Consider the following 26,779-nt stretch of genomic DNA (forward strand, 5'->3'; position numbering starts at 1 on the left):
AGCATTTTATACATGTATTCAAGAAAACAAATACATGTTACTAAGTCTTTAAGAAAGAATGGTTAAAGTTAGATCATATTCCCATATTCTGTCACTATTTCCCACAAGGGAAAAAAAAACAGGTATTTCCAATCAGTTTGAGGATACACATACAAGAGTTATCAATTTTACTCACTCCAGGGTACTGGCTGGCATGTGGTGTAAGATTCTTAAAGGCCCACTGGATGTTCTGGTGAGAAGCCAGTTGTCGTGTGAATGCAGGAGACTGTTCACAGCAGAGCCTCAGAATGCCGTAGTAGGCAGGCAGCATCCCACGGTTAAAAAGCACCACATCCTGATCATCATGGTCAGCAAGGATGTAATTGAAGGCAATGTTCTTGGTTACCACTGGGTTCTGAACAATAAGGCGGATATTCTCTGGACAGTCAGCACACACATTGTACCAAAATGAAAGCAAAGCCTGTTTATTGTGATTTGTAGCTATTGCTGGCTCAGAAAGTTTAGGCTGGAAAAGGTTCCACAAATCCATGAAATATGTGGAAAACATCAGCTTCTCAGTTTTGGAAATTAAACAGTAAGTCATAAAGCTAAAATAGGGCACTAGCTTTGTAGTGCCATGAACAGCAGCATCAACATAAAGTTTGGCTCTTGAGAGCAAACCAAGGAGCACGTTGTAGACCTGATGTAGGACTACTGTTGTGTCTGGACTGAGTGGAAGGTCACGGGTTGGGATGTGCAAAGACCTTGTTGACCGGAACATCTGGCGGAATGAATTGCTTGGTATAAGGGACACCAGAAGATAAGCTGCAGCTATAAAATGTAAAACAAAACTGTCAGATGTTTACAAGATATAAAATAGACTGAAGAGCAGTCATTAAACACAAAGCCACTCTTCCCTTTAAAAATTAAAATAAAAATTAAGGGACATGAACATCTCTTTTAATATCTTTCTGCTCTACCACTGGTACCAGAGAAAGATCCCAAGGAATGACAAAAACAGACGCCTTCCATTCTGTCATTGTTATTTTTTAAGTGGCAATACAATTGCATTAGTAGAAACAGTTTTAAACCTATTTTGTTTAGCTTTCCCAAGATGTAGAATTTTCCCACTTGTTTTATCATTTCATTTCTTCTCAGGAAATAATATGGTTTAACAGAAAGAACACATCATTTGGAGCCAGAAGACCTACTTAAGGCTGTCTGACATGGTCTAATCATTAATTTAGGATCTTAGTTTTCTTATTCTTTACAAAATAAGATAATGGTAAAATTACTTAAGTTATAAAGATAGAATGAGATCTTCTATCTAAAAGTCTTTTGTAGTATAGATTATAATAAATATGTCAGTTATGGAACATTAACTTTGGAAAATCTTTTTAAAATCTTCTAGGCCAAGCTTGCATGCAAATAAAGAATCCCTTCTTTAACATACCTGAAAAATGTTATTAAGCCTATGGCATAATTCTGAGAGAGTAGTGACTCATTAGTTGAGCCCATCTGTAAAAGCAGTTACTACAAGCAACGTATTGATCTAGGTACTTTATAAATATCTCATTTAATCCTCACAATCATCCTGGAGGTAGATGGTGTTAACACTGGAAAATCTGAATCTTGGAGAAGCAAAGACCAAGGTCACACAGATAAAACGGGGGAGCCCAGATTTGGCCTTGAGAAACGATGATGATAACGATGATGACAACGATGACGATAATGATAATGGTAAAACAACCACAACAATAACAACAAGAACTGCTAACATTTATCAAATGCTTATTATTTAACATCATAACTTAATGTAGTAGACACTACTTTTATCATATCCACTTCTTCTCAGACTTAAAATAGTAAAACTACCTCATTTTACACAGCTGTTGGCAGAGCTGGAATTCAAACCTAGGTTGTCAGACTTATGAGTTAATGCTCCTAACAACATTCACTACAGAGTCTCCTCGAGACTATTAACCTTAGTCTAACTCTGCAATACACTTACTAATTTTGTCTCCCACTATTCGACCTATATTTGATAATTTCCATTGTACTGCCAAAGCAAATAAAATTAGGGTTTCCAAAATTAATTTGTAATCTAGTTTACAGATTTGTTTCAAATTAAACTCTATTTTTGCATAATACTTCATTTCTACATATTTTACCACCTATATGTCACTCTGGTTAGTCTGTTTTCAGTTAGGCTCAATTTGGTATGTGTTTCAAATATAAAAACTTGGCATGCAGGTGTCATCTTGATCAATTTTGTAAAAAACTGCAATTGAGAAAATAATTTGATTAAAAAATTATTCAGTTTAAGTTATATACCTTCACCCCAACATTTTATTTTGCAAAAATTTGAACACAATGGAAGATTGAAAATACTCTACTAAATAATGACTCATGGTCCCATCACATAAATTCTACAATTAACATTTTGCTTTGCTTTATCACATACCTAACCATCTATTCATTTCTATAAAAACTATTTACTTTAAATAAGAAGTAAGCTCTGCTAGGGAGAAAAATAACTTTTTAATTATGTTCATCTCTGAGAACAACTAGGAAGGTCAATATGGAAGAACAGACCACCTTGCTAAAACTGCCTGCTACAACTTAAGAGTCTCTGGGTCTAGAGAACTTAGAACAAATCTACTTCCCTTTCTACACTGCAACTCAACTATTTTAAGACACCTATGATGTCACCATTTTTCTTTTCTCTAAACATTCTCAGTCATTCCTTACAATTATTCATAGGATTTAAAAGTATTTCTCTGTACCTTTTCTTCTATACATGCTACCCCTAATTCTTACTCCAAGCTACACTGATTTTGTTCAAGTATTTGGGTCCTTAATTCAAGTTACATGATTTTAAAAGCACTTTTTCATATTACTACAGTCTTCACTATTATAATTTTAAAACAATGCATTGTAACAATTTATTTCCTAACTGAACACCCAGTTTTAATTTTTTCACAGTTATAAATAATGCTGCTGGACACCGGTATTGGTGGATGACTTGCTTATACTGGAAACCCTGAAATGGTATTAATGAGTTAAAAAAGGGGAAAAAAAATTAAGGATCTTGGTACATACTGCTAAACTGCCTTTCATAAGGGTAGTATTAACTTACAATGTCACTGCAATGTATGAAAATGCTATCTCTTCAGCACTATCACAAATACTGGGTGTTATCAGCTACCTAAAAAGCTTTGTTTTTTGCTTTTGTTTACTGGTTCAGCATAGGTTTTTAATTGTTTTGTGATCAGGAGTCAGGACATGAATACCAACCAGCATTATGTGTCAGCTCTTACAAATATCCTATTCCTGTGGGGTTAACTATACTGGCAGGGAAAAAAAACCTATGAGCAGAGTACCATTGCCAATCCATGTGTACCCATCACCAAAAGGTGTTTTTCTCATATAAACCTTTTGTTTTAGAAGAAGTAGAACAGGCAGTTCACATAGACCCTTCTCCCTATATTCCTTATTGTTAACATTACTACTATGTTACATTTGTTGCGACTAAGGAACTAACACTGGCAGATTACTATTAACTAAACTCCACACTTTAGATCTCAATAGTTTTGCTCTCATGTTCTTTATATGGTTCTAGGACCTCATTTTGAATTCATCACATTTAGATGTCATGTCTAAAGCTCTCCTTGGCTGCGGTACTTGACACTTTCTCAGACTTTCTTTTGATGACCTTGACAGTTTTCAGGAGTAGTGGTCAGGTATTTCTGTAGAATTTCCCTCAAAATGAGTTTGTCTGATGTAAAACTCAGGTTATGAAATTTTGGGAGGAAGACCACACAGATGAGGTACCCTTTGCATCATACTGTATCAAGGACACATACTGTCAACATGATTTATTGGTGACAATTGTATCCTTAATGACCCAGCTGAGTTAATGTTTGTCAAGTTCTCCAACCCCTATACTCTACTCTTAGAAAGCAAGTCACTAAGCTCACACTCAGGGAGTGTGGAAGTAAGCTCCACCTTCTTGAGGGGAAGACGTAAATAAATTATTTAGAATGCTGTATGGGAGATTTGTTTGTTTTTCACATATTTGTTTATTCTTTCATTCATTTATATCAGTAAAGGACTCATGGATTTTACACTTGGATTACAATTCAGTGCTGTTGTTTATTGTTTTTCACTCAAATTGTTCCAGCTGTAAGCACTGGAAGCTTTCTGGCTGGTTCCATGTCCCTTTGATATACTGCCATCATTATGTTTTTGGAGCACTCCTTTTCTTTCTGGTTGTAGAAGATGCTCCAGGATCATCTTGTATATTCCCAGCCCTAGTCCTACAATCAGCCATTTCTCCAAGGAGTTGTGATTTGTTTTATTGGAGAATGAAGTTTAGAAACATGGATCTGGGTACTTGATGTGCTTGCTGCTACTGGAGTGTCATTGATTCTGTGCCTTCTCAGCAGAAAACTAGGAAATATGATTTTAATGATTAAATTTCATGATTAAAGACTGAAAAATAACTATTTTGATTTTTTATTTCTTTTAATACTACCAAAAGAAAGCATATTCTGTGTTTACTTATGAGCAATTTCCTTTTCTGCGAAATATCTGTTTTTGGTGTTTGTCCATCTGTCTTCCAAGAACTTTGTTTATTCCCTTCTGGCCTGTGTACAACAAAGATGTTTATCACTTGACTCTCGTAATTTCAGAGAATTGTTTTCTCTCAGCATGCTTTGTGTCTTCATTGCTACTTTATTCTTAGCCTTCTCAAGTTACTTTTCAGATAGGATTTTCTGACCCTTCACTCTCTTCACTAGGCTAATCATGCTCTGTCACTCTATCAAGAAAGGAAACAAAAATGATAGTGGCGGTGATGTCACCCAAAAAAGGACATAGTTTCCTATCCTTAAAAAATCAAAAACACTAGAGATACTTGTAAAAAACACTGCCATAGGTTTTCAAATACTAATATAATTTTGGCCTTAGAAACAACATCTCTAAGAGTCTTTGCATTATACAGTGGGTATTGTGGTCACCTTAAAACAAACGAACAAAAAAACAAAACGAAACTTGGAACAACAACAAATGGTTTGTTAATTTTTGAGTATCTGACTTACAAGTCCTGACTCTAGGATAATTGTGAGCCAAAAGAAATCGCTCGACCCAGTTTTCCATATTCTGTAGGACCCAGCTGTGTGCCAGTTTATTTCGGGGTGTCTGCACTGCCAACCAATCCAGACACTGAGAAGGATTGTATTCAATTACCTGCAAGTAAAATGACAAGAACAGAATATTAAGGCCAACTCTGAATGAGCGAATACTTTTCAAGGTTACTTTCAGAATATGCATTAAACACTTTAAACCCAAAATAGTTTTTTAAAACTAGAGCCTAGGAAGTTTCATCCATATTTTTTCCTATTTATTAAAGTATCTTATTTTTTATCAAAAGGAACATGTTCAGGAGAATTTGTCATTAGTTTACAAAATAAAATTATAATAACCAAGGACTCCAAAACAGGACCAATAAGGGAACCCAATGACTTTCAGGTCTTAAGTTTACAAACTTATTTAAAAGTGCTTTTAATTCTCTAGTTTCTCATCTTTACTTTTCTTATTGTTTGCCCAATCTGTTACCATAAGTGAGAATGAAAACTAGCTCACTGTATGCTGGGAAGATTGTTTTCTTGGGAAAAGGGAATCTTAGGAATCTAGAATAGGGGCTAGAATTATGGCTCTTGGGCCAAATTCTGTGGTTTGCCTGTTTTTAAGTTTTTATTAGAACACAGCCATGCCCATTTATGTATTTTCTATGGCTGGTTTTATGCTAAAACAGTAATTGAGTGGTTCCAAACCATATGGCCCACAAAGCCTAAAATATTTAGTATCTGGCTCGTTAGAGAAAGCTTGCTGGGCCCCTGGTCTAGAGAGTGGGCATTTCCAACACTCAATAAAGAGAAATTCTGTAACCTCAGCTGTAACTCTTGAAGAAAAGGAAGTGGTTAGTGCTTCCACTTTACAGAATCTTTCTTGAGAGTAGGGGAATGAGAACCTTAGATGGGATGACAGCTGTCTATGACTCCATGAGAAAGTCTTTAAACATCTAGGACACTAACTAGCCAAGAAGTCTTTTTTTCCTCATGTCTTCTGACTAAAGCACCTTTTCTTCCCTTGACCTGTGACTTACCAAAACCATTATGAGTTACCCAGGGAAGTAGAAACTGGTACTTAGAATGGGAGTGATTATATTAGAAAAAGAAAATCCTTAAAAAAATAAATACTGAAACATCTGCTGTAAGACTTACCTCCCATATTCTCTGCAGAATGTAAGATGCAAAGGGAGGCATTCCTGGAGGTCCACCAGCAAACTCCATTAGCATAGTCAACAATTTAAAGAAAGGATTGGCTGCCTGTAAGACACACACACGACTGTATTTGGAGCTATTTGAACCCACCTCTTTCAGTGGAAAAGAAACAAATATAAGTCTTCAACACATCACATTTAGGTCTGCTATATTAGGTCAGGGAGCTCAGTAGTCATGCATATGAACCTGAATTATCATAAAGCAGCAGGATGAGCTGGGGATACAGTGTCAATTGTGTGGGAGCTACACATAACAGAAAACATGTATTTTTCTGGATGTCAATTTGGGGGGAAAATCGAAACTCCTATTATGACACAACAATGTTTATTAAAAAATTTAGATTGAAAGTTCCCTGTAGCAACCTTTTTCTCTGAGGTATAATCATAGTAATATTTGACATGTATTATCAAAGTAGCTGTAACATTGCCATTTCACAATAATACTTTTGTACAATCCTGTATTCTATTTTCCACATATTTCTCCAGCACAGTTCTGATAAATCTAATTTCTTCTGAGATATAACATATGTTTCAAACCAAACAATTTTAAAGCTTAGTATCTTGGTGGTACTCTGATATATTGAACTTATATGTAAATTTGTATTTAATTGGGAAAATTAATTTGTGATAAGACATGAAGAGGTAACTCAGTTTATTCAAGTTACATAGTTAAAAATAGGTTATTGTTTATGGGGGAAACCTTGATAAATTTTTTCCCCAGAACAGTTAGAAAGGTTCATCTGAAAGCACTGTCAGTGGTGAGAGTACTTTGAAAAACAAGAATTAACAAATGCCTACATACCTCAGGAGTCAATTTTGCTATTGATGTGAAAAGCATAGATACAATCTAAAACAAAAAAAGGAAAATTTCAGAATTTTCTTCAAAAATTACCGAAACACTTTAAGACTATTTCTCAGCACTTACATGTTCTGCAAGTCGATTATTGTATCGACATAGGCTGAAAATCAGATTACAAGTTTGTCTTATATTGATGCCATCACGAATATGTTGAAACAAGAAGGGAAATCCCTGTTAAAAGCAAAAGTTGTTCATTTAAGTACTATTTTGTTATTTTTGTGATTATCAAGTGGTCTAATATAGAAAAGGAATTACCTTTCCTCCTGTTAATGCTGCCATGTCAGTCTGTGATAATGTCAGATGCCTGAAAGAAAACATTAGTGGCAATAAGTTTTTCTCTCCTCTGTACTACTTCATAGCCACTTGCATTGTGACACACAACAAAATTGTTGATTCAATAACAAGTGTGCCAAACCACCATCATAAAATGATTTTTGAACTTTTTGCTAGCTAGATTTGCTTGTTAGATATCTTTTAGACATTTTTTTCAGAATTCCACAATTGGTATATGGAAGTTCAAAGCTACTTTATTTCCATTTAATTAACTCAGTCTTTTGATATAGTATAACACTAGGATGGGTCTAATTTAGAGAGCTTTTTTTGACATGAGAAACTTCAAAACGAAATGAACTTCTAAGAAATAGAGAATTTCACTTTCAAGTTTAAAATTGCTGCTCACTTCTTTTTTTAACTTATAGAAAATTCCAGACATATACAAAAATAGAATAGTGTAAGTATTCCATCATTCAGCTTCAAATTACCAACTCATGGTCAGTCTTGTTTCATTTGTACCTCCTACTCACTCAACATGAACTATTCTGAAGCAATTTCACATATTTTATCACTTAGTCCATAAATCTCAGTACATCTTTAACATAAATTTCAAAAACATAATCACACTACCATTATTCAACTGAAAATAAATTAACAATTTCTTATTAATATACAATATCCAGTCCATGTACAATTTCCTCATGTTTCTAAAAAAATTTTTTTATAGTTAATGTTTGAATCAGGATCCAACAAAGTCCTCTGTTGCCATTCGTTGAAATGTCTTTTAAATTTCATTTAGACAACTGGTTTCCCTTCCAATTTTGTTTTTATCTTGCAATTAATCTGTTGAAGAAAGCAGGTGGTTTGTCCTGTAGAATTTCCCATACTTCCATTTTGCTGATTATATCCTTGTTGTGTTGTTTTAACGTGTTCCTCTGTCCCCATATTTCCTATAAAATGGCAGTCAGATCTAGAGCCTTGATCAGATCTAGGTTTGACTTTTTAATCAAGAATACCTCATGGGTGGTGGTGTGAACTTTCATTAGGAGGCACACAATGAAAAGTTGTCCCTCTTTTTGTAATGTTTTCAGACAACGATGACTGTTTCTTAGATGCATTATTTCATTAGGGATGCAAAATACTGTATCCTAATTCCAGCATTTTTTGCACATTTATTAGCTCAAATACCTCTGATGACGAACATCCCTCTCATTTACCATTTGGTTGCCACAAGGTGTAATTCTTGCAAGTAAGATAAATGCTTGATACTATTTCTTTATTAGTAAGTTTCCAAAATTATTGTTTGGTTTCTTAATATACTCCAAAGGTTGCCAAAATTTAAAAAGTTTTTGTTTTTTAGGTATCATTATGAACTCACGGATGTAAACATTTATGATGTGTTTTAGTCCACTCACAGTTACTATTATTGATACTCAGGTTGTCTAATCTACGACCAGTAGAAACCTCAAGTTGATGCTTGAGTCCTTTTAACATGACCTCAGTAGTCTTTGACAGCCTCCTTGCCTTCCAAAATGCAAATCGTTCCAGGTTTCCCATTAATTTCTTGTCCAAGACCTAGAATTATCCATTTTCCCAAGGAACCTTGATTTCTTTTCAGCAGGAAATGGTATCTACATGACAGGGGCACTCATTGATCCTGGGCTGAGCAGGATTTCTAGGCCTTTTCAGATAAATGGAGATACATAATACATTATTTGTTTACTTAAGAAAAAATATACCATGAGGTCTCCTGACATTCCCAAATTCAAATTTAGTTTTAAAAGTTAAGTAAACACTCTACAATTTTATATTTGTATATCTCGTTTTCTGAAAATCTTGGTTTCTAAGGACATTAGCACTTACTTCCTTTATTCTCTAATACAAATAGTTTCATAATGATAATTCTAATTGTACTACTAACAATATAATTAGTGAAACCCTTTAGGATAATTTAACAATTCTTTTTGTCCTTCAGGTACATCCTACTAAAAATTACAGTTAAATTAATGTGTTCTAAAGTCACTTTAATTCCACTCCAGTGGCCATGTCACCAACTCAATGGACAGTTAGGCTCATTTATTTCAGTCTGCTTCTGATTTTTTAGGGACTGCATTTTATTAATTTATTTATAATTATTGAAACATTTACATAATTCCAAAGATAAATCTAAAAAACAAAACAATATACTATATTCAAAGAAGTCAAACTGCCATTCCTGTCCCCTCCAGCCTGTTTTCCCCTCCGACAACCACTGGAAACTTTTTTTAAAGTTTATTTTTTAAAATTTAGTCTTCAATTTAAAAAAATAGTCAATTCCTGTCATTTGTAGTACTTATATTCTGTAAAGAGCTGCAAATACTGAATCAGTGAATACTGAATTAGTGAATACCAACTCATTGCTCATAGGGAACATAACACAGTTAGGTTCCTGTGAACCTCTGGTCACAACTTTCATCAATAGATCAATATGTTACCTTGCTTTATGTTTCGTTTAAATTTTAGATATCTGATTTAATGTTGATTCATTAGTACTGAACGCACAGTAAACAGCACTGTAACCAAACCTGAATGAGCTTACCTAATGCGTATTTTCTACCTACAGCAGATTATGGCTTTCTTGGGCTTAGGAACACACTAGACAGCATTTAGCACTATTTATGGGGCTGTCATAAACAGCCAATCACCAACAAAAAGTATAAATGTGAAAAAAGTGGCATATACTTCACAAAAGCATTTGTTTACAATATGAGAACTGAAATGGGAAGGCAGAGGGTCATGATGTTTGACCTCAGCTGGGAAAGCGTGTGTCTAACCCAAATTTTTTTTTGTTTTTTTTTTTTTTTACTAATCTGTACATATACATTCTGCAAATTACAAATGACTATAAAAGCTCCACAAGTAGTGTTTTGGGGATTACAAGGAAATTTTACTAAGTAGGCAAATACACAAATTGGAAATCCATGAATAATGAGGACTGGCTATATGTACACACACACACACACACACACACACACACACACACACACACACACACTCTTTCTCACTCACTTTTACAAAGCCTCACCTTTTTTCTAAAAAGTAGCATACTATACTTTTCCCCACCTCATTTTTTTTCACATAGTAATATCTACCCTAAATTATTCTCCATGGTAGTACAGATATATTCCATACTTCCTTTTTTTTTATAGGTTACTCTACTGAGTGGATGCTCTGTTTCTTCAACTAGTCCCCTCTTTGTGGACATTTTCAATCTTTTGCTATTTATAAGCACTGCTTCAGTAAATAGTACTACATATACAGCTTTCTGTATTTTGGGAACAGATTCCCAGAAGTGGAGTTGCTAGGTTAAAAGATGAATGCACATATAATTTTGCTAGATACTTTACTGTATATTTCTTCAATGTATATTTTTCTAACATGACTCAGAGGCAAAGTAAGAGTTTGATACAAAGGATTGAAATAGTTATGCTACAAGAGTTGATGAATAGTGTTGTTATTTAAAAAGATTTAAGCAACAAAAGCTATTGGGTTAATAGTGGTAAAACAATTATGTAAAAGGAATAAAATCAAACATGCTTTAAAGCACTTTGAATGTTGAAACATTTCACCTTTCTGAGCGAGACTGTTCAACCAAAAGAGCAACTAAAGCTATCATTTTTTCAAGGGCAGCTGGCCTGTATTTTTCTTCTGCCAAGGAGAGAATATCTTCTTCCTCCTCTTCTTCTTCCCCTTCTTCCTCTGACAACACTTCAACTTGAGGCTAGAGCAGAACAAAATCTATTTTTAATATGATATTAATTTTTAACACTATGCTGAGAGCAAACAGCAGGGTAGATGGCAGCAGCAGCATGTATCATGAAAAATAACCACTCATAGGCCTAACCCTAACTTCAAAGTCTAAACTGCATTTAGGACAATTTTCGACTTAGCAGAGCATGAAAAACAACAATTTCCAATACTGTGACTATATACCTTACCTAAAGAGACAAATTCTTTAATAATAATTTATTTTGTCTTACAGCAAGCCTACATAGGAAGATAAATCAGAATAAAAATTTATGAGAATGATAAAACAAACTTCCTATTTAATAAAAATGCCAGTTACATGAATTAAGAAATCCTTATTTGCAGTTTTCAGATAATCCAAATAGTATCTCAAAGAAATAGCATTTGGGCTTTGAAATGCAAGAGTAAGATCTCATGATCTAACAAAGTAAAAGAAACGCAGTCTAAACAAGTAACCATATAGGCTGGAACTAGATAATAATAGTACATATTTGGAGAAGCATTACAGCATAGTTGTTAACAGTTTTGCTCAGGAGTTTAACCAAGGATGGAAGCCCAACTCACTGTGATCTAAAACAAGTTAACTTTTTTTTTTTTAAAGTAACTTCTTTATGCCTCAAGTTCCCCATGTATAAAATGGAGATAACAATAGTACTTACCTCTTAGGGCTGCAACAAGGATTAAATAAGATAGTGAAAATAGAGCATTCAATCCAATGTGGTCATTTCAGACAACACAAAATTGACGTAATACTCTAATATTATGAATACACCAGCTACTTGAATTTTTGGAAGACTCTGACAAACTTAATAGCAAAGGGCTTAAAAAATATGGCCAACAAAAATGTTACCAAAATCAACATGCTATTGATAGGACCCTAAAGTAGGTGGTGGCCATTTTGCCTCAATTTATTCTCTGTGATGCAGGGCCATACCAGTGAAACATCACTTGATCATTTCTTTTCCTGCTATATCCATTACAAACACCAACCCAACTTAGACCCCTAAAATTATTTAGTATCAGGGTTAGAAGAGACTTAAAAGTAACCTAGTATCTATTGACTTTCCATGATGCAAACTTGAAGACATGGCCTCTAAATTCCTGATATGACATAACTGTACTTACATTTTCAGGCCCTTTGGTTCCCATGTAAAAATGTACCATTGTAGATATGGCTTGCAGTGAAAGCAAAAACTGGCTCTAAAAATAAAAATATTGATTTTAAAATATAAAAACAATTAAGTTTTAAATACTGAAAATAAGTACATAATTCCAGAAATAAACAAAATATAGCTGTACCTCTTCTTCACCCATTTTGGCAAATTCGTAAAGGAAGGCAAAATACTCTGTAAGATGTTTACTGTGAGGCTTTACACCATGTTCCATAATTAATAACAGAGTTCTCACAAATCGAGTGACACATGAACGACCACCTATATCTTCTACTGAAGCATCCATATCATCTGACCTGAAAACACAATTTAATCTATCTTAGATAAAGTGTGAAGTCTTGGGATAGATATTTTGGGAGGAGAAATAGTTTAAAAAGATGAATTTATCTCTTTTATCTTTGTAATAATGAACACCAGTTACAATAATACAAATAGTTGGATTCCAGTTATTGTGTCTGGCTAAATCAATTAAAACAAAAAGACCAAGTCAAAGTTATTTGTAGTGGATTTTGAAATGCACTTAAATAAACAGGACAAAACTTTTGGTCCTTGATTTATATTATTACATATTATCTTCAAATAGAAGAACCTAAATATTTAAATACGTATATTTAAATTTGATGATCTATAGGCAGATCATCAAAAAGCTTAAAAATAAAACATTCAGTTCAAAAGGAATACTTCTTACCCATCTTCCATTCCTGGCTGTAGATAGAGATGAGCATGTACAGGTCTAAGTCTCTGAATCACATGGATACACAAGCGCTGAAACATCTATAAATGAAAAGATACAACAACCTAAGAGTCAACAGAAGGCAAGTAACAAAGATACTGAAAAATTAACACAATTAAAAACTCTTTGTTATCCATTTATATTCTGCCTACAGATTGATTATCTTTTCATATTCTAAAACTTTCCTGGAGTCTCAACTACAGACTTAAGAAACAAGGTAGAGTTAGGTTGAAAAACAATATTCCATTTTATCGTAAGGGAAAAAGCAGTAACAAACTACACGATTCAGTAATAGAGATTACCCAACAAAAGCTCAACCAAAACCTTCTTAACTAGTGGAGATACAGAGAAAAGAAAACTCAGCATCTTTCAGAAGAGTGGAGTCAGGCAGGACAGCTGCTTATCAGAAGTTCAATGACTAGGAGAAGGAAATATGATTTAAGTTTATCCAAAACAACATGGATTAAAAATGTCTAGGGAATCTCTAAGTAAAATATACAAATGGCCAAGAGGCACATGAAAAGATGTTCAATATCATTAATTACTAAGGAAATGCAAACCAAAACCACAATGAGATACTACTTTATACCCATTAAGATGGCTAAAATCAAGAAGACAATAACAAATGTTGAAGAAAATGGAGCAAAACTGGAACCTTCATAGATTGCTGGTGGGAATGTAAACTGGTGCAGACATCATGAAAAAAGCATGGTAGTTCCTATAAATGTTAAACACAGAGTAACCACATGACCCAGCAATTTATTCCTGCATATATATGCAAAAGAGCTGAAAACATATGTCCACACATGTGTAAACAAATGTTCCGAGCAGTGTTATGCAAAAGAGCCAAAAAGTGGAAACATCGCAAGTGTTCATCAACTGTTGAATGGATAAACAAAATTTGGTACCCAGAATATTATTTGGCAATAAGAAGAAACGAAGCACAGATAAAAGCTACAACATGGATAAACCCTGAAGACACTTAAATCAAAGCAACCAGTCACAGAAGACCCACATACCATATGATTCTACTTATATGAAATGGTCAGAATAGGCAAATCCACAGAGACAGAAAGTAGATTAATGGTTGCCAAGGGCTGGAAAAAAGGGACAGGATAAAATGGAAGAACTGCTAATAGGTAGATTTCTTCTCAGGGTATTATAAAATTAGATGATGGTCACATAGTTTGGGAACATACTAAAAACCATTAAATTTTATACTTTAAAAAGTTTTGATAAGTTTTATGATATAAGAATTGTATCTCAAGAGTAACTGGGAAGTGGCATATTTCAGATTAAATTTTTGGTTTTGTGTCATAAATATGTGTGTGTGTGTGTACATATACATATAAAAATACATACATATATGTAAATAAATACATACATCTGGGGTCACCTAAATTTTGTACTAAACTTAAAAGTTACTAATAAAAATAACCAATTACAAAAAAAATTTTTAAAGAAATAAAATAAATACATACATATGTATATTTTCTTCCCTGTTAATTTTTCCAATGATTTAAGAAAAGCAAATTGATTCATGTGACAGTTCAGGATCTGTCACAGAAATAAGTTATATTCATTTAAGTTACATTCAGTAAGTTATGTTCATTTAACTTTCAAGGCCATCACAGTACCCTACCATGTTTAGACTATATAAGGATCTGAAAAGAATCAGTACAACTCTTAAAGTAGTTAGAGTAAAATCTGAGAAAATACGCAGTTGCAGTTATTTTTCTGTAACTTGGAAATGTGAATGATTTTAATCACCTGACTGGAATGACAGCTGATTTGCCAAAAGAGGCTGGTGAAAACCAGCAAAATGACTTCTGTGATAGGCTATCAAATGCTGGGTTAAAACATATTCACAGGCAACTTCGGAACAAATTAACTTGAAAGCCACTTGTTTTTCAAATAAATTTTTTTTTTACCTGTCTCACAATTTGATTAGGGCACTTAATTAGTATCTGCATTGGCCACCAATCATCATCAGCCATACGGTCCAAAAACCACTGTAAAAATATATATTTAAAAGAAAAGAAAAAGAGAATAGTGTGATTTTAACATTCAACAAATACTTATAAAATTGAATAAAAATTACATAAGGATTTTACTTCCAGCTGACATCTGAATTATTTCAAGTTCTTACCAAAAGAGATTCTTCAACTGTTAGAAAGCCCAAAATCTAAAATGCCTTAAGTCATAATTAGGGTCATCATATTACAGAATTCCATGGATACCACTTACATTATAGTGCACAAGCTACATGATGACAATCTGCAGTCTTATCATAAAAAAGTGGAATACTATTTTCCTCTTAGTCTTCATGAATGTCACACTGTACAATATTTTATTCCTATTAATACATGATCTGAGTATGATTCACTTTCTTTCTGTTTAAAAACAAATTATGTTCTCTACGTAACAAATACACCTTATTTTATGCTTATCTAAGGCATAATTTCAAGATAGCTCTTAATCACATTAACTCCTCTATTGAACTGTACTACCTATCTATACATACACATAATTCAGTAATTATGTAGACAACTGTAGAGAATTCTAGCTCCTTGAGAGGATTCCAGAGGAAAATTCTTAGTGAAAAAACTAAAGTGGCAACTTTATTAAAAAAAGAACAAAAACAAAAACAAACTTATGATCTAATCAACCATCTGCATCTACCAAACAGTTTTTTAAAAATTATGAAAAGGGAGGAGGATAGAGGAATATGTTAAGTAACACCAGAAGGATGCAATAGGTTAAATGCAGCATGTGGAAAATCCTGCAGAACAAAAGATAAAATGGTAAGGAAGGAAAAAAAAGGTAAGTACAGTTGCTCTATGGTATGGAGCCTCAGGATACACCAAAATGTGCAGATATTCAAGTCCCATAGTTGACTCTCTGTGTCTGAGGTTCCTCTGCATCCTCAGATTCAACCAACCACAATATTAATTGAAAAAAAAAATCTGTGCATAAGTGGACCCACATAGTTCAAACCTGTGCTGCTCAAGGGTCAACTGTATTATAGATGAAAAGTAACTTAGGAGACAAAAGCAAATGTGAATCTTGTTTAAATACTAATTCAAACAAACGAACTGAAGAAAACTTTAAAAAAAAATCTTTCTAAAAACCTTCTATATATGAAAAAATCTTCAACTAACCTCATCTATTGTTCACTATGCTGCTATCTCCCACCTCTGGAAATTTATAAGACTCACATTCCTAGAAAAGTACACAATACTCTGGGACATAACCATAAATGAAATTAAGATGGCAATATGGCTAACTGATCTTTACCTGTGAGCATATTATCCTTAGGGATGTATTTCTCTTACAGTGCAATATGGGAGAATATAAAATAGGACATAAATTCATCTACAGGGATATATGCTTTTTTTTCCTCAGAGGGAGAAGGGCGATACACATTTTTAAATATTTTCTAATAACATGCAAAAGTACTTAAGAAATACCTGGTACAGTATTCTGAATTTTCTATATTTTTTCCTTTTAATACACAAGGGGGCAGCAAGGATTTTTAAATAACTTAAAAATCAATTATTTAAGTAATATAATGAATTTGATACATAATTATAACTTTCTCTTAGCAATCAAGTAATTTTAGGAACAACTTACATTGGACTTCATATGATTTATAAAAGATAAAACAATTTTGCTGCAGCATCTAAGTTAAGAATAAAAGAAAACAAAACAAAAAAGTGAATCTTAAGCTATGCATTGTTTGTTGAATTATTCACCTCACCTCACAAGCTGCTTGACTATTATTAAATTGTTTGGTCAACAGTTCAATCCACTGAAGCATTGTGGGCTAAAAAAGAAAAAAAAGTCACTGAAGGCATTAAGAGATAGCTAATAAATAACATAAATGACATAAATATTTACAAAAGAAAACACATACCTTTTCTTTTGAATGAATAAATGTCTCTAGGACAAAGGAAGTGCTTAACTGTAAGAAAAGATAAAATTAAGCAAAAAGATTTAATTATTTTAAAGTAGCTAATCTCGAAGAAATTATCTAAGGTTATATATTACCTTTGCTGTCATTAAGGATACAGCTTTAGGATCTGGTAATGTACTGGGGATACAACTACATAACTGCCACATAAACCTGCAATTTGAAAATATTGTTAAAATTCTTATGGAATAAGATTTTTAGGAAATGTGTAACAAAAAAATCTATTACTAAATCTACCAAACTTACCCAAAGTAAGTATGTTCAAAAATGTTTTTATCTTGAAGAAACTGCATGTTATCATGCCAAATCCACTGAAGAGAAAAAACATGTTAACATGAGATATCAGAAAATATTTTCTTCATTACATTTTACAAGTATTTTTATTAGACACACACACACAAAGAGACTTGCTCTAAAAGAAGCAAAAAACAAAAAAATACATGCGCTTAAAATTCATGTTGGTTTTTCCCCAGGTACATAGAATATGAAAGTAGTTACTAAACCTGATCCAATTTATCATTACTTCTCTGGCTACCTCAAGTGATAATGATTTAAAAAAAATGTATTTATGAGGATTTTGAAAGAACTCTGAAATCCCACCTGTCTGAAGAGCAAATATATAATGAAAAAACTATTATGTTGATAACATACATGAAAACTATGTTAGGTTGATATTTTGGTAAGAACAGGTCATGAGAGAGAAAGGTTTTGTTTAAAAACTGGCAAAATAAATTTTATTCAGGTTGGCAGACCTAAACGAGGGGATTTTCTTGTTTACTCTATGAAAGTTGTGAAAAATGATTATTTCTGACATTTGTTCTGTAGAATTGGCTTTGCAGACTTTAATTTTTGTGTTCCTTTCTCTCTCTGAACACTCTAAGCATGCTCAAGTAAGCTCCATATAATTATTTTTATCTAGAATAAATGTATGCTCCGATTACAGACATTACTGTCTTTATTCCACTGAAGACTTAAAACCACCTCTACTTGCCTTCCTAGCCCATGTCTCTAGTACAGAACCAAGTCTTATAACCATGTGTTAGAGCTCCTGCATCACACTGATACTTGCAGTATCACAGACCTGACCTGGCCTGCCTTTGAGTTCTTGGTCCTCTGGCATCTCCAGGTATACAGCTTTCTGTACAGCCCCAAGGACAGTCTGACAGCATTCACCCATTCCGATTCAGTGCCTTTACACAGCCAATTCTGAGCTTCTTGCTCCTAGCCACAGCTCTCAGCTCTAGATCTTGTGTCATAATTTTTGTTTAACTCTTCACCACTACTGTCTGCTATGGACCTAAACACTGGTAGACCTGTGATTTCCACCAGAACTCAGTGCTTTTAATTCTACTCCATTTCTATCCTACAGAAATATTTATCTTTTTTGATGGTCCTTTTTACACGGCACCAATACACTGTATGTGGAGCCAACTGGGTTATGACTAAGTGTGAGATTACTGTACTACATTGATAGAAACATTCTTAGGTATTTTCTATATACCCATCCAACTTCATCTTGGGCCACTCTCTTGCACTGATTAATCATCACAGCAAAAGAAGTCATCTGTCAGCTTCTACAACACGCCAATAAGCTCCTTCCTCAGGGGATTTGTATGTAATGTTCTCTCTGCCTGGAGTACTCGTCACATGATTAACTCCTTACTAACTCTCAAGTCTCAGTTTTAGGATAATCTGAAGCATTTCCTGATCACCTTCCTCAGCAATCCTGATCTAAGTAACAACCCTTTCTGAGCACTCTACTTGTTTTATCCACAACTGTCACTACAATTTATAATGTTTAATTACTTAATATATTTTATGATTCTAAAACTTTCTATTTTCCCTTTTGAGAAAGTCTGCTACCAGCTATATTTTAACTGTACAAATCTAAAGCATAAGATTCTAATTTATACTTAAAATCTTTATTAAGTAGCAGTATTATTATATTTTATTTAATTTTTAAAGTAAAATGTATATGCAGGCAAACATTTTAAATTCATAAGCCAAAACAATGATATGAAAAATGTTTGGTTAGGTCTGTAATCAAGGATGTTCTAATGTAGTTCAGTTTATTTTTCTTGTTATAGTAGAGCAGAGGTCTGGGATTCTCTTTTGTCAAACATAAATCAGTGGTTCTCAAAGAATGGGTTAGAGAGCATCCCCCCTCCCCCGGATGTCTCTGTGATCTTTTTAGGGTGTCTGTAAGGTCCAAACAATTTTCTTAATACTACTACAATGCTATCTGCCTTGTTAAATCTCTCATTCTCTCCTGAGTGTAACAATGGAGTTTTCCAGAGGCTCAATGATGAATGAGATCACAAGAGACCACAGGCAGAATCTGTCTTCCATTAAATCAGATACTAGAGACATTTACAAAAATATAAAACAGGGCCACTTTTCTCACTGAAGTGTTTTATTCTGAAAAAAAAAAAAAAAACTTTCATAAAATGTTTTTTATATTGCATGCCACAGGTTTATTTTTGATATTTTAAAATAAATTTAAATATTTTGTTTTAATTTCTATTATGGTAAATACTGAAATATATAACCACTCTAAAATTAAAAACTCTTTAAGGTTCTCAATAATTTTTAAGAATACAAAGGGGTCCTGAGAACAGAAAGTTTGAAAACCATTTATGTAAACGAACAAGTTCCAGTTGACCCTTGAACAATGAAGGGGTAAGGAATGCCAAAATCCTGCACAGTAAAAAATCTGTGTGTAACTTTTGACTCTCCAAAACTTAACTACTGGTAGCCTACTGTTGACTGGAAGCCTTACCAATAACAAACAGTCATTTAAAACATATTTTGTACATTATATGTATGATACATTGTATTCTTACAATTAAAATAAGCTAGGGAGAAGAAAATGTTAAGAAAATCTAAGTAAGAGGAAATACATTTACAGTACAGTACTGTATTTATCTACTGTGATTTTATGTCTGTTTGCAAGATGAATCATTCGTCAATACTTGCATCAATAGTCATATGATACAAAACACTATAGACATATTACTATGACATAAAAAATGAAAAGGTAACTTAAGAAATTCATATTTACTTACAGATACTGTATTTATTGGGAAAAAATCCACATGTAAGGGGACACCACAGTTTAAGCCCGTGTTGTTCAAGTGTCAACTGTATTATTGCTAAATGTTTTATTTAAAATTTCATTTTACTTCACAAGTGGGCTGGCTATCATTAAATACTGTTGGGTTCTCATCTAGAACATGTTTGTCTGAATACCCTGGGGACACAAAGTCTTATACATAATGGTGATCATAATCTACTTATTTTCAGTTATGATAGCACTTGAAATAAATTTTTGTATAAATAGGTGAGTTTAGTAACTTGAAATCCAGTAAAGCATTTAATTTTGCTGGTAAATCCAACTCAAGGGTTTGAAAGAAGATAATATTCTTGGCTTTTCTGATAAATTATAAATCGGTAAATTATAGGTAGGCAAGATACCAGCTAAGAGTGTCTGTGGAGCAAAATCCACTCAGTTTTAATACCTGAGTATAACAGTGCAAATATCAATCAATAAATCAGATAGTAAAAGCTGAACTGTCTAGATAGTAGAAACAAATTTTTATCAAGAAAATCATTCTGGAGATTTACTTTCTGTACTTTCGGCTGACTGACTTTATAACACTGATACAACATAATGAGTTGTGAATACTTTTTATAAATCTTAAAACATTAAAGTAGCATTAACACTTACTACACTAGGAAACAATGAGAACCTCATTACTACAAATGAGGCACATTTTAAAATATACATAATACATATTTCAAATACATTTCAAATACATTATATACTTGTAACATGATGCAGAAGAAAAGGATCATTTGCAATCCTATCACCCAATCCAAGAATATTATCAACCACCCAAGTTACCTGTGAACTTGCCTTGATTCCATCAACCATCTTTTTTTACCATGTTACTAGTAATTGTTTTCCACTCCTGTTAATCTCATTCACTTTACATTCACCTTACATTCACCTATGTATGTCAGTGTTACCAAGACTATCTGTAAACAGTATTAAATAGGTCTACCCTCAATTATAGATTCTAGTGATGTTATAGCCTGTTTTCATATTATAGTACTAATCCTTGCATAAATACTTAATATGTTTTTAATTTGCTGCTGAAGTTAAATTTACTTGTACCTCTAGTAACTCGGATGAAACATCAAATTTGTACTCTTTGCCATTTTCTTCCTCTGGTTCCATGCGTTTGTAAAACAGCATATAAGCACTGTGTGTCTTTAAGAGGCAAAAACAAAACAAAACAAAACAAACAGGTGTATTTTCATTTTGACACAGTGTAACTGTAAGACTAGAAAACGTGAAATTCAGAAAATAATGTAAAATTGTATAGGAAAGAAATGGTTACCTTTTCAAAGGAGAAATCCATAAATTTATCTGTAACAGAATCATAGGTCTTGGTCTGTTTAAAAAAAAAATAAGTTTTCCTTCTTTAAAAAATGGGTACACTCAACTGTATTTATATATGAAATATTTTATACTTTACAGTAACCTTGTAAATAGTTTTCAAAAAGCATTATATTCACTAAAGTCCATGACTTAAGTTTTTGGCTAGGATTTTAAAAACGAGGTTCAAAACATTTTTTAAGGTACTTTACCATCAAATATATAAAGCTTAATAAAATGAACTTGCAATCTGAAAAACTGCCTTTTAAAAGAAGAGTTTAACAGTTTGTTTCTTTTCTTTCTTTTTTTTTTTTTTTAAAGGAAATATCCTATGGAATAACATCTAGGGATGCAATACATTTATAGTTATGGCTTCAATGGTAACTCATTATTTACTTCCTTCTACCCATTTTCCAAGTGTGAGCAATTGGTCTACTTTTTCTTTTCTACTCAGAATAGTTCATAAAAGCACTAAAGAGCAATAAAAAAGCCTCTTCATTAAAATCCAGAATGTGAACAGTTATTTCACAATCAATATGGCTATTAAAGGGGAAAATAACTTTATCTGAGCTTATCTGTGAAATAGAAATGACTTTTTAATACTTGATTTGTGAAAATCAACAAGGTACTTTTAAAGTTTTCAGAAAATTGGTACTAGGGTAAAATGCATATGAAGAAGTGAAATTATTATAATACTACCCCAACCTGACTATCTTTTCTTATATTTAACTGCTAATTACATAACAGATAGTCTTTTTCTATCCTGTTATTAGTAATAAGCAGGTGGCTGCTGCTGTTAAAAAAGTACTAAAGCGGGGGAGGGTATAGCTCAAGTGGTAGAGCGCATGCTTAGCATGCACGAAGTCCTGGGTTCAAACCCTAGGACCTCCTCTAAAAACTAACAAATAAATCTGATTACCTTCTCTCCACCAAAAAAAAAAAAAAAAAAAAAAGAGAAAAGAAAAGAAAAAAAAAGTACTAAAGAACAATCTTTAGAAGTTCAGCTTAAGTCAACTTCTTAGTCAAAATCGTTTATATGAACTCAATAAAGAGTAATTTCTTTCTGCTGTAATCTCAAAATATTCAAGTAAACAACTTATTCATAATGTCTCATGGCAATGTAATTCAATACTTACAGTATTATCTAATTGTTCAACTGTAAGACTCAAGTGCCTTAATCAAAACTTCTTAGATAAAGAAATAGTGATTAAAAATATTTCCTAATGTCTGGTATATGTTCCAAACATACTAAACAATACTAAATAATAAGCAACAATTGAATAATTTTTGATTTAATCATGGTGATAAAAAAAAAAGTGAATGACTTAGCTATTGGATTTTATGATACTGTAAAGCACTTAGAAAGTCACAAAACATTTATAATTTTTGAATAAAACTTACCGTCATCTCCCCACCAAAACATTCAGAGGCAAGTTGAGCAGAATCAAAAGGTTTTACCTCAGCATCATTAAAAAGATACCTAAGGCAGAACACACAGTGCTGATCAAGTATATATGTACTATTTCTAACACATCACAAATACTGGTCAAACTTATTAAAACAGGATAAATTCCAAGCTCTTGTTTTGACAATTCTAATCTACTAGAAATTGGGAATGTAATTTTACAACATAGTCATAACTACCCTAGAGTCTGACAGATCTATTTATAACCTAGGAGGAACAGAAGAGTTCATAAAAGCAAGAAACAAAAAGTTTACATAAATATAACATGTAAAGCTACCAAAACTAAACAAAAATACCAAAAAAGAAAATTACAGGCCAATAGCTTTTATGAACATAGATGCAAAAAATTTCAACAAAATATTAGCAAACCAAAGCCAACAACACTTTAAAAAGATCCTACACCACAAATAAGTTGGATTCATCTGAGGGGCACAAGGATGGTTCAACGTAAGCAAATCGATCAATGGGATACACGACATCAACAAAAGACAAAAACCACATGATTGTCTCAATAGATGCAGAAAAAGCATTTGATAAAATTCAATACCCATTCATGAGAAAAACTCTTACCAAAGTGGGACAGAGGAGACATATCTCAACATAATAAAAGCTATTTACGACAAACCCACAGACAACGTAACACTTGAAAGCCTTACTGCTAAAATCTGGAGCAAGACAAGGATGTCCACTCACCACTTCTATTCAATATAGTACTGGAAGTCCTAGCCACAGAAATCAGACAAGAAATAAAAGGTATCCAAATTGGAGAAGAGGTAAAACTGTCATAATATGCAGATAAAATGGTATTATGTATAGAAAACCCTAAAGACTCCACACAAAAACTACTAGAACTGATCAAATCAGCTGGTTAGCAGGACATAAAATTAACATACAGAAATCTGTTACATTTTCATACACTAACAATGAAATATCAGAGAGGGGAATTTAAAAAAAAATTCCTTTTTAAATTACATCAGTAAAAAATAAAACACTTAGGAATAAACCTGACCAAGGAGATGAAAGACTTCTAATGCTGAGAATTATAAAACATTGATAAAGGTAATTGAAGATGATTTAAAGAAATGGAAAGGTATCCCACGCTCTTGGATTAGAAGAACTGATATGGCTGAAATGGCCATATTACCCAAAGCAATCTACAGATTTAATGCAATTCCTATCAAATTACCCATGACATTTTTCACAGAACTAGAATAATCCTATAATTTATTTGGAACCATAAAAGATCCAGACTTGCCAAAGCAATACTGAGGAAAAAGAACAAAGCTGGAGGTATAACCTTCCCAGACTTCAGACAATACTACAAAGCTATAGCAATCCAAAACAGTGTGGTACTGGCACAAAAACAGACATGGATCAGTGGAACAGAACAGGGAGGCTAGGAATAAACCCACCTACGGCCAATCAATATTTGACAAAGGAGGCAAAAACAAACAATGAGAAGACAGTTTCTTTAGCAAGTGGTGTTGGGAAAGCTGAACAGCCCCATGTAAATCAGTGAAGACAGAACACTCCCTCACACCGTACACAGAACTAAACTCAAAACGGCTTAAAGATTTAAATATAAGACATGATACTATAAAACTCCTAGAAGAGAACAAAGGCAAAACATTCTCTGACATAAACTGTAGTAATGTTTTCTTAGGTCAGTCTCCCAAGGCAATAGAAATAAAAGCAAAAATAAACAAATGGGACCTAATTAAACTTATAAGCTTTTGCACAGCAAAGGAACCATAAACAAATCAAAAAGACAACCTACAGATTGGGAGAAAATATTTGCAAATGATGCAACCAACAAATACTTAATTTCCAGAATATACAAACAGCTCATACAGCTCAATAACAAACAACCCAATCAAAAAATGGGCAGAAGACCTAACAGACATTTCTTCAAAGACATACAGATGGCCAACAGGCACATGAAAAGATGCTCAATACTGCTAATTATCAGGGAAATGCAAATCAAAACTACAAAGAGGTATTACCTCACACCCATCGAATGGCCATCATTAAAAATATCGACAAATAACAAACACTGGAGAGGGTGTGGAGAAAAGGGAACCTCCTACACTGCTGGTGGGAATGTAAATTGGTGCAGCCACTATGTAAAACAGTATGGAGGTTCCTTAAAAGACTAAAAATAGAGTTACCATACGATCCAGCAATCTCACTCCTGGGCATGTATCTGGATGAAACTCTAATTTGAAAAGATACATGCACCCCAATGTTCACAGAAGCACTGTTTACAATTGCCAAGACATGGAAACAACCTAAATATATACACATACACAGTGGAATATTACTCAGCCATAAAAAGAATGAAATAATGCCATTTGCAGCAACATGGATAGACTTAGAGGTTATGATACTAAGTGAAGTAAGTCACTTACTAGTAAGACAAAGACAAATAGCACATTTCACTTACATGTATAATCTAAAATATGACACAAATGAACTTATTTACAAAACAGAAAGACTCATAGACATAGAAAAATATACACATTACATGTAAAGCTATTAGAAAACATTAAGAGAATGGAGAACTTACAATGATAAAGACGCCATTTTAAAATTTATGAACAAGCAGGGAGGGTATAGCTCAAGTGGTAGAGTGCATGCTTAGCATACACAAGGTCCTGAGTTCAATCCCCAAAATAAATAAGCAAACTTAATTACCCCCCTGCCCAAAATAAATAATTAAAAAAATAAAACTTATGAACAAAAAAGATTCAAAATACAGAAATATATTCACATGGACAAAAAAGTAAGAGATACCATGGACATGATGGCTTAAGGAGTGACATATAGTTGAACAAAACTATCCTGTCAACTGCAGATCAACTTATCAATGTACACCCTGGTCAAAGCAGTATCTGTAACACTTACAACATTCCCTAGCACAGCAACAGTCTATACTTGAGACTTGACCCAACAACATCCAAAAACCAAAAACCAGCTATCAGTGACATCCAACCATTAACTTGATAAAAGATGATAAAAAGAATGTGTGTGTCAGAAGGGAAAGGTAAGGTGAAAAGAATGAAGTATGCAGGTAATTTTTAACCGGAATATATAAGGACTTTGTGGTCACACTGTAGAAGGCATTCAATAAACAGTTCTTGAATAAGTGAACACAGAGAGGTAAGATTTGGAAGGTGTTAATATTGTCTATGAATCTAAAGTTGTGTGCAAAACTTAGAGTGTGCTCATTTTTCTCAGGCAGGCATTCATCCAAATTCTCAAAAGTCTGGAGATCTATGAAGTTTAAGAACAACAGATTCATACTATCTTTTGAAAGCTGCTTTCATTTCAACACTTTATGTACCCCCTTTCCCAACTTTATAGAAAGTTTTTAGAAAACTAAAATCAGAAAACATATTTCAAGAAAAAGCTATCAAAATCTTATACTTTAAGAACAGAAAAAAAGATTTTTTCAAATCCCAAGAATAAAATAGTTAAAACTCACCATTTATTGTTTTTATAAGCATGTGGATTGACTATATCTCTAATGAAGCTGTAATAGTGCCCACCATCTGCTGTTCCTGTGTGAACAGTCACTCCTATCAAGTCATACTCATAGCTCTCTGTGTCTTTTGAATGATCACTGACTTCCTTAAAACCTGAAATGATTTACATAAAATGGCAATAATTTTGAAAGCTGCACACAGTGACACCTTAGAACCACTTTACATACTATATTTTTTATGCACAGAAATAGGCACACTTTATACATG

The 26,779-nt window shown here is 33.2% G+C and overlaps 1 protein-coding gene across 4 annotated transcripts in view; it reads right to left on the minus strand.

Moving 5' to 3' along the window:
- Nucleotides 1-26,779, minus strand: part of USP34 (ubiquitin specific peptidase 34) — a 202,297-nt gene that overhangs the window by 23,713 nt on the left and 151,805 nt on the right. For all 4 annotated transcript variants that reach the window (XM_032497624.1, XM_032497621.1, XM_032497623.1 and 1 more), the window contains 19 exons: nucleotides 26,512-26,665; nucleotides 22,964-23,042; nucleotides 21,525-21,578; nucleotides 21,299-21,394; nucleotides 17,368-17,432; nucleotides 17,199-17,274; nucleotides 17,065-17,112; nucleotides 16,909-16,974; nucleotides 15,080-15,160; nucleotides 13,104-13,189; nucleotides 12,543-12,711; nucleotides 12,369-12,443; nucleotides 11,066-11,217; nucleotides 7,440-7,488; nucleotides 7,251-7,355; nucleotides 7,128-7,172; nucleotides 6,267-6,371; nucleotides 5,082-5,229; nucleotides 176-810 (listed from right to left, as the gene is read on the minus strand). In XM_032497624.1, coding sequence (XP_032353515.1) covers nucleotides 176-810; nucleotides 5,082-5,229; nucleotides 6,267-6,371; nucleotides 7,128-7,172; nucleotides 7,251-7,355; nucleotides 7,440-7,488; nucleotides 11,066-11,217; nucleotides 12,369-12,443; nucleotides 12,543-12,711; nucleotides 13,104-13,189; nucleotides 15,080-15,160; nucleotides 16,909-16,974; nucleotides 17,065-17,112; nucleotides 17,199-17,274; nucleotides 17,368-17,432; nucleotides 21,299-21,394; nucleotides 21,525-21,578; nucleotides 22,964-23,042; nucleotides 26,512-26,665 — 2,288 coding nt within the window. The remainder of the gene's footprint in view (nucleotides 1-175; nucleotides 811-5,081; nucleotides 5,230-6,266; nucleotides 6,372-7,127; nucleotides 7,173-7,250; nucleotides 7,356-7,439; nucleotides 7,489-11,065; nucleotides 11,218-12,368; nucleotides 12,444-12,542; nucleotides 12,712-13,103; nucleotides 13,190-15,079; nucleotides 15,161-16,908; nucleotides 16,975-17,064; nucleotides 17,113-17,198; nucleotides 17,275-17,367; nucleotides 17,433-21,298; nucleotides 21,395-21,524; nucleotides 21,579-22,963; nucleotides 23,043-26,511; nucleotides 26,666-26,779) is intronic.

The sequence above is a fragment of the Camelus ferus genome, chromosome 15, assembly GCF_009834535.1.
Source record: "Camelus ferus isolate YT-003-E chromosome 15, BCGSAC_Cfer_1.0, whole genome shotgun sequence".
In the NCBI taxonomy this organism is placed as follows: Eukaryota; Metazoa; Chordata; class Mammalia; order Artiodactyla; family Camelidae; genus Camelus; species Camelus ferus.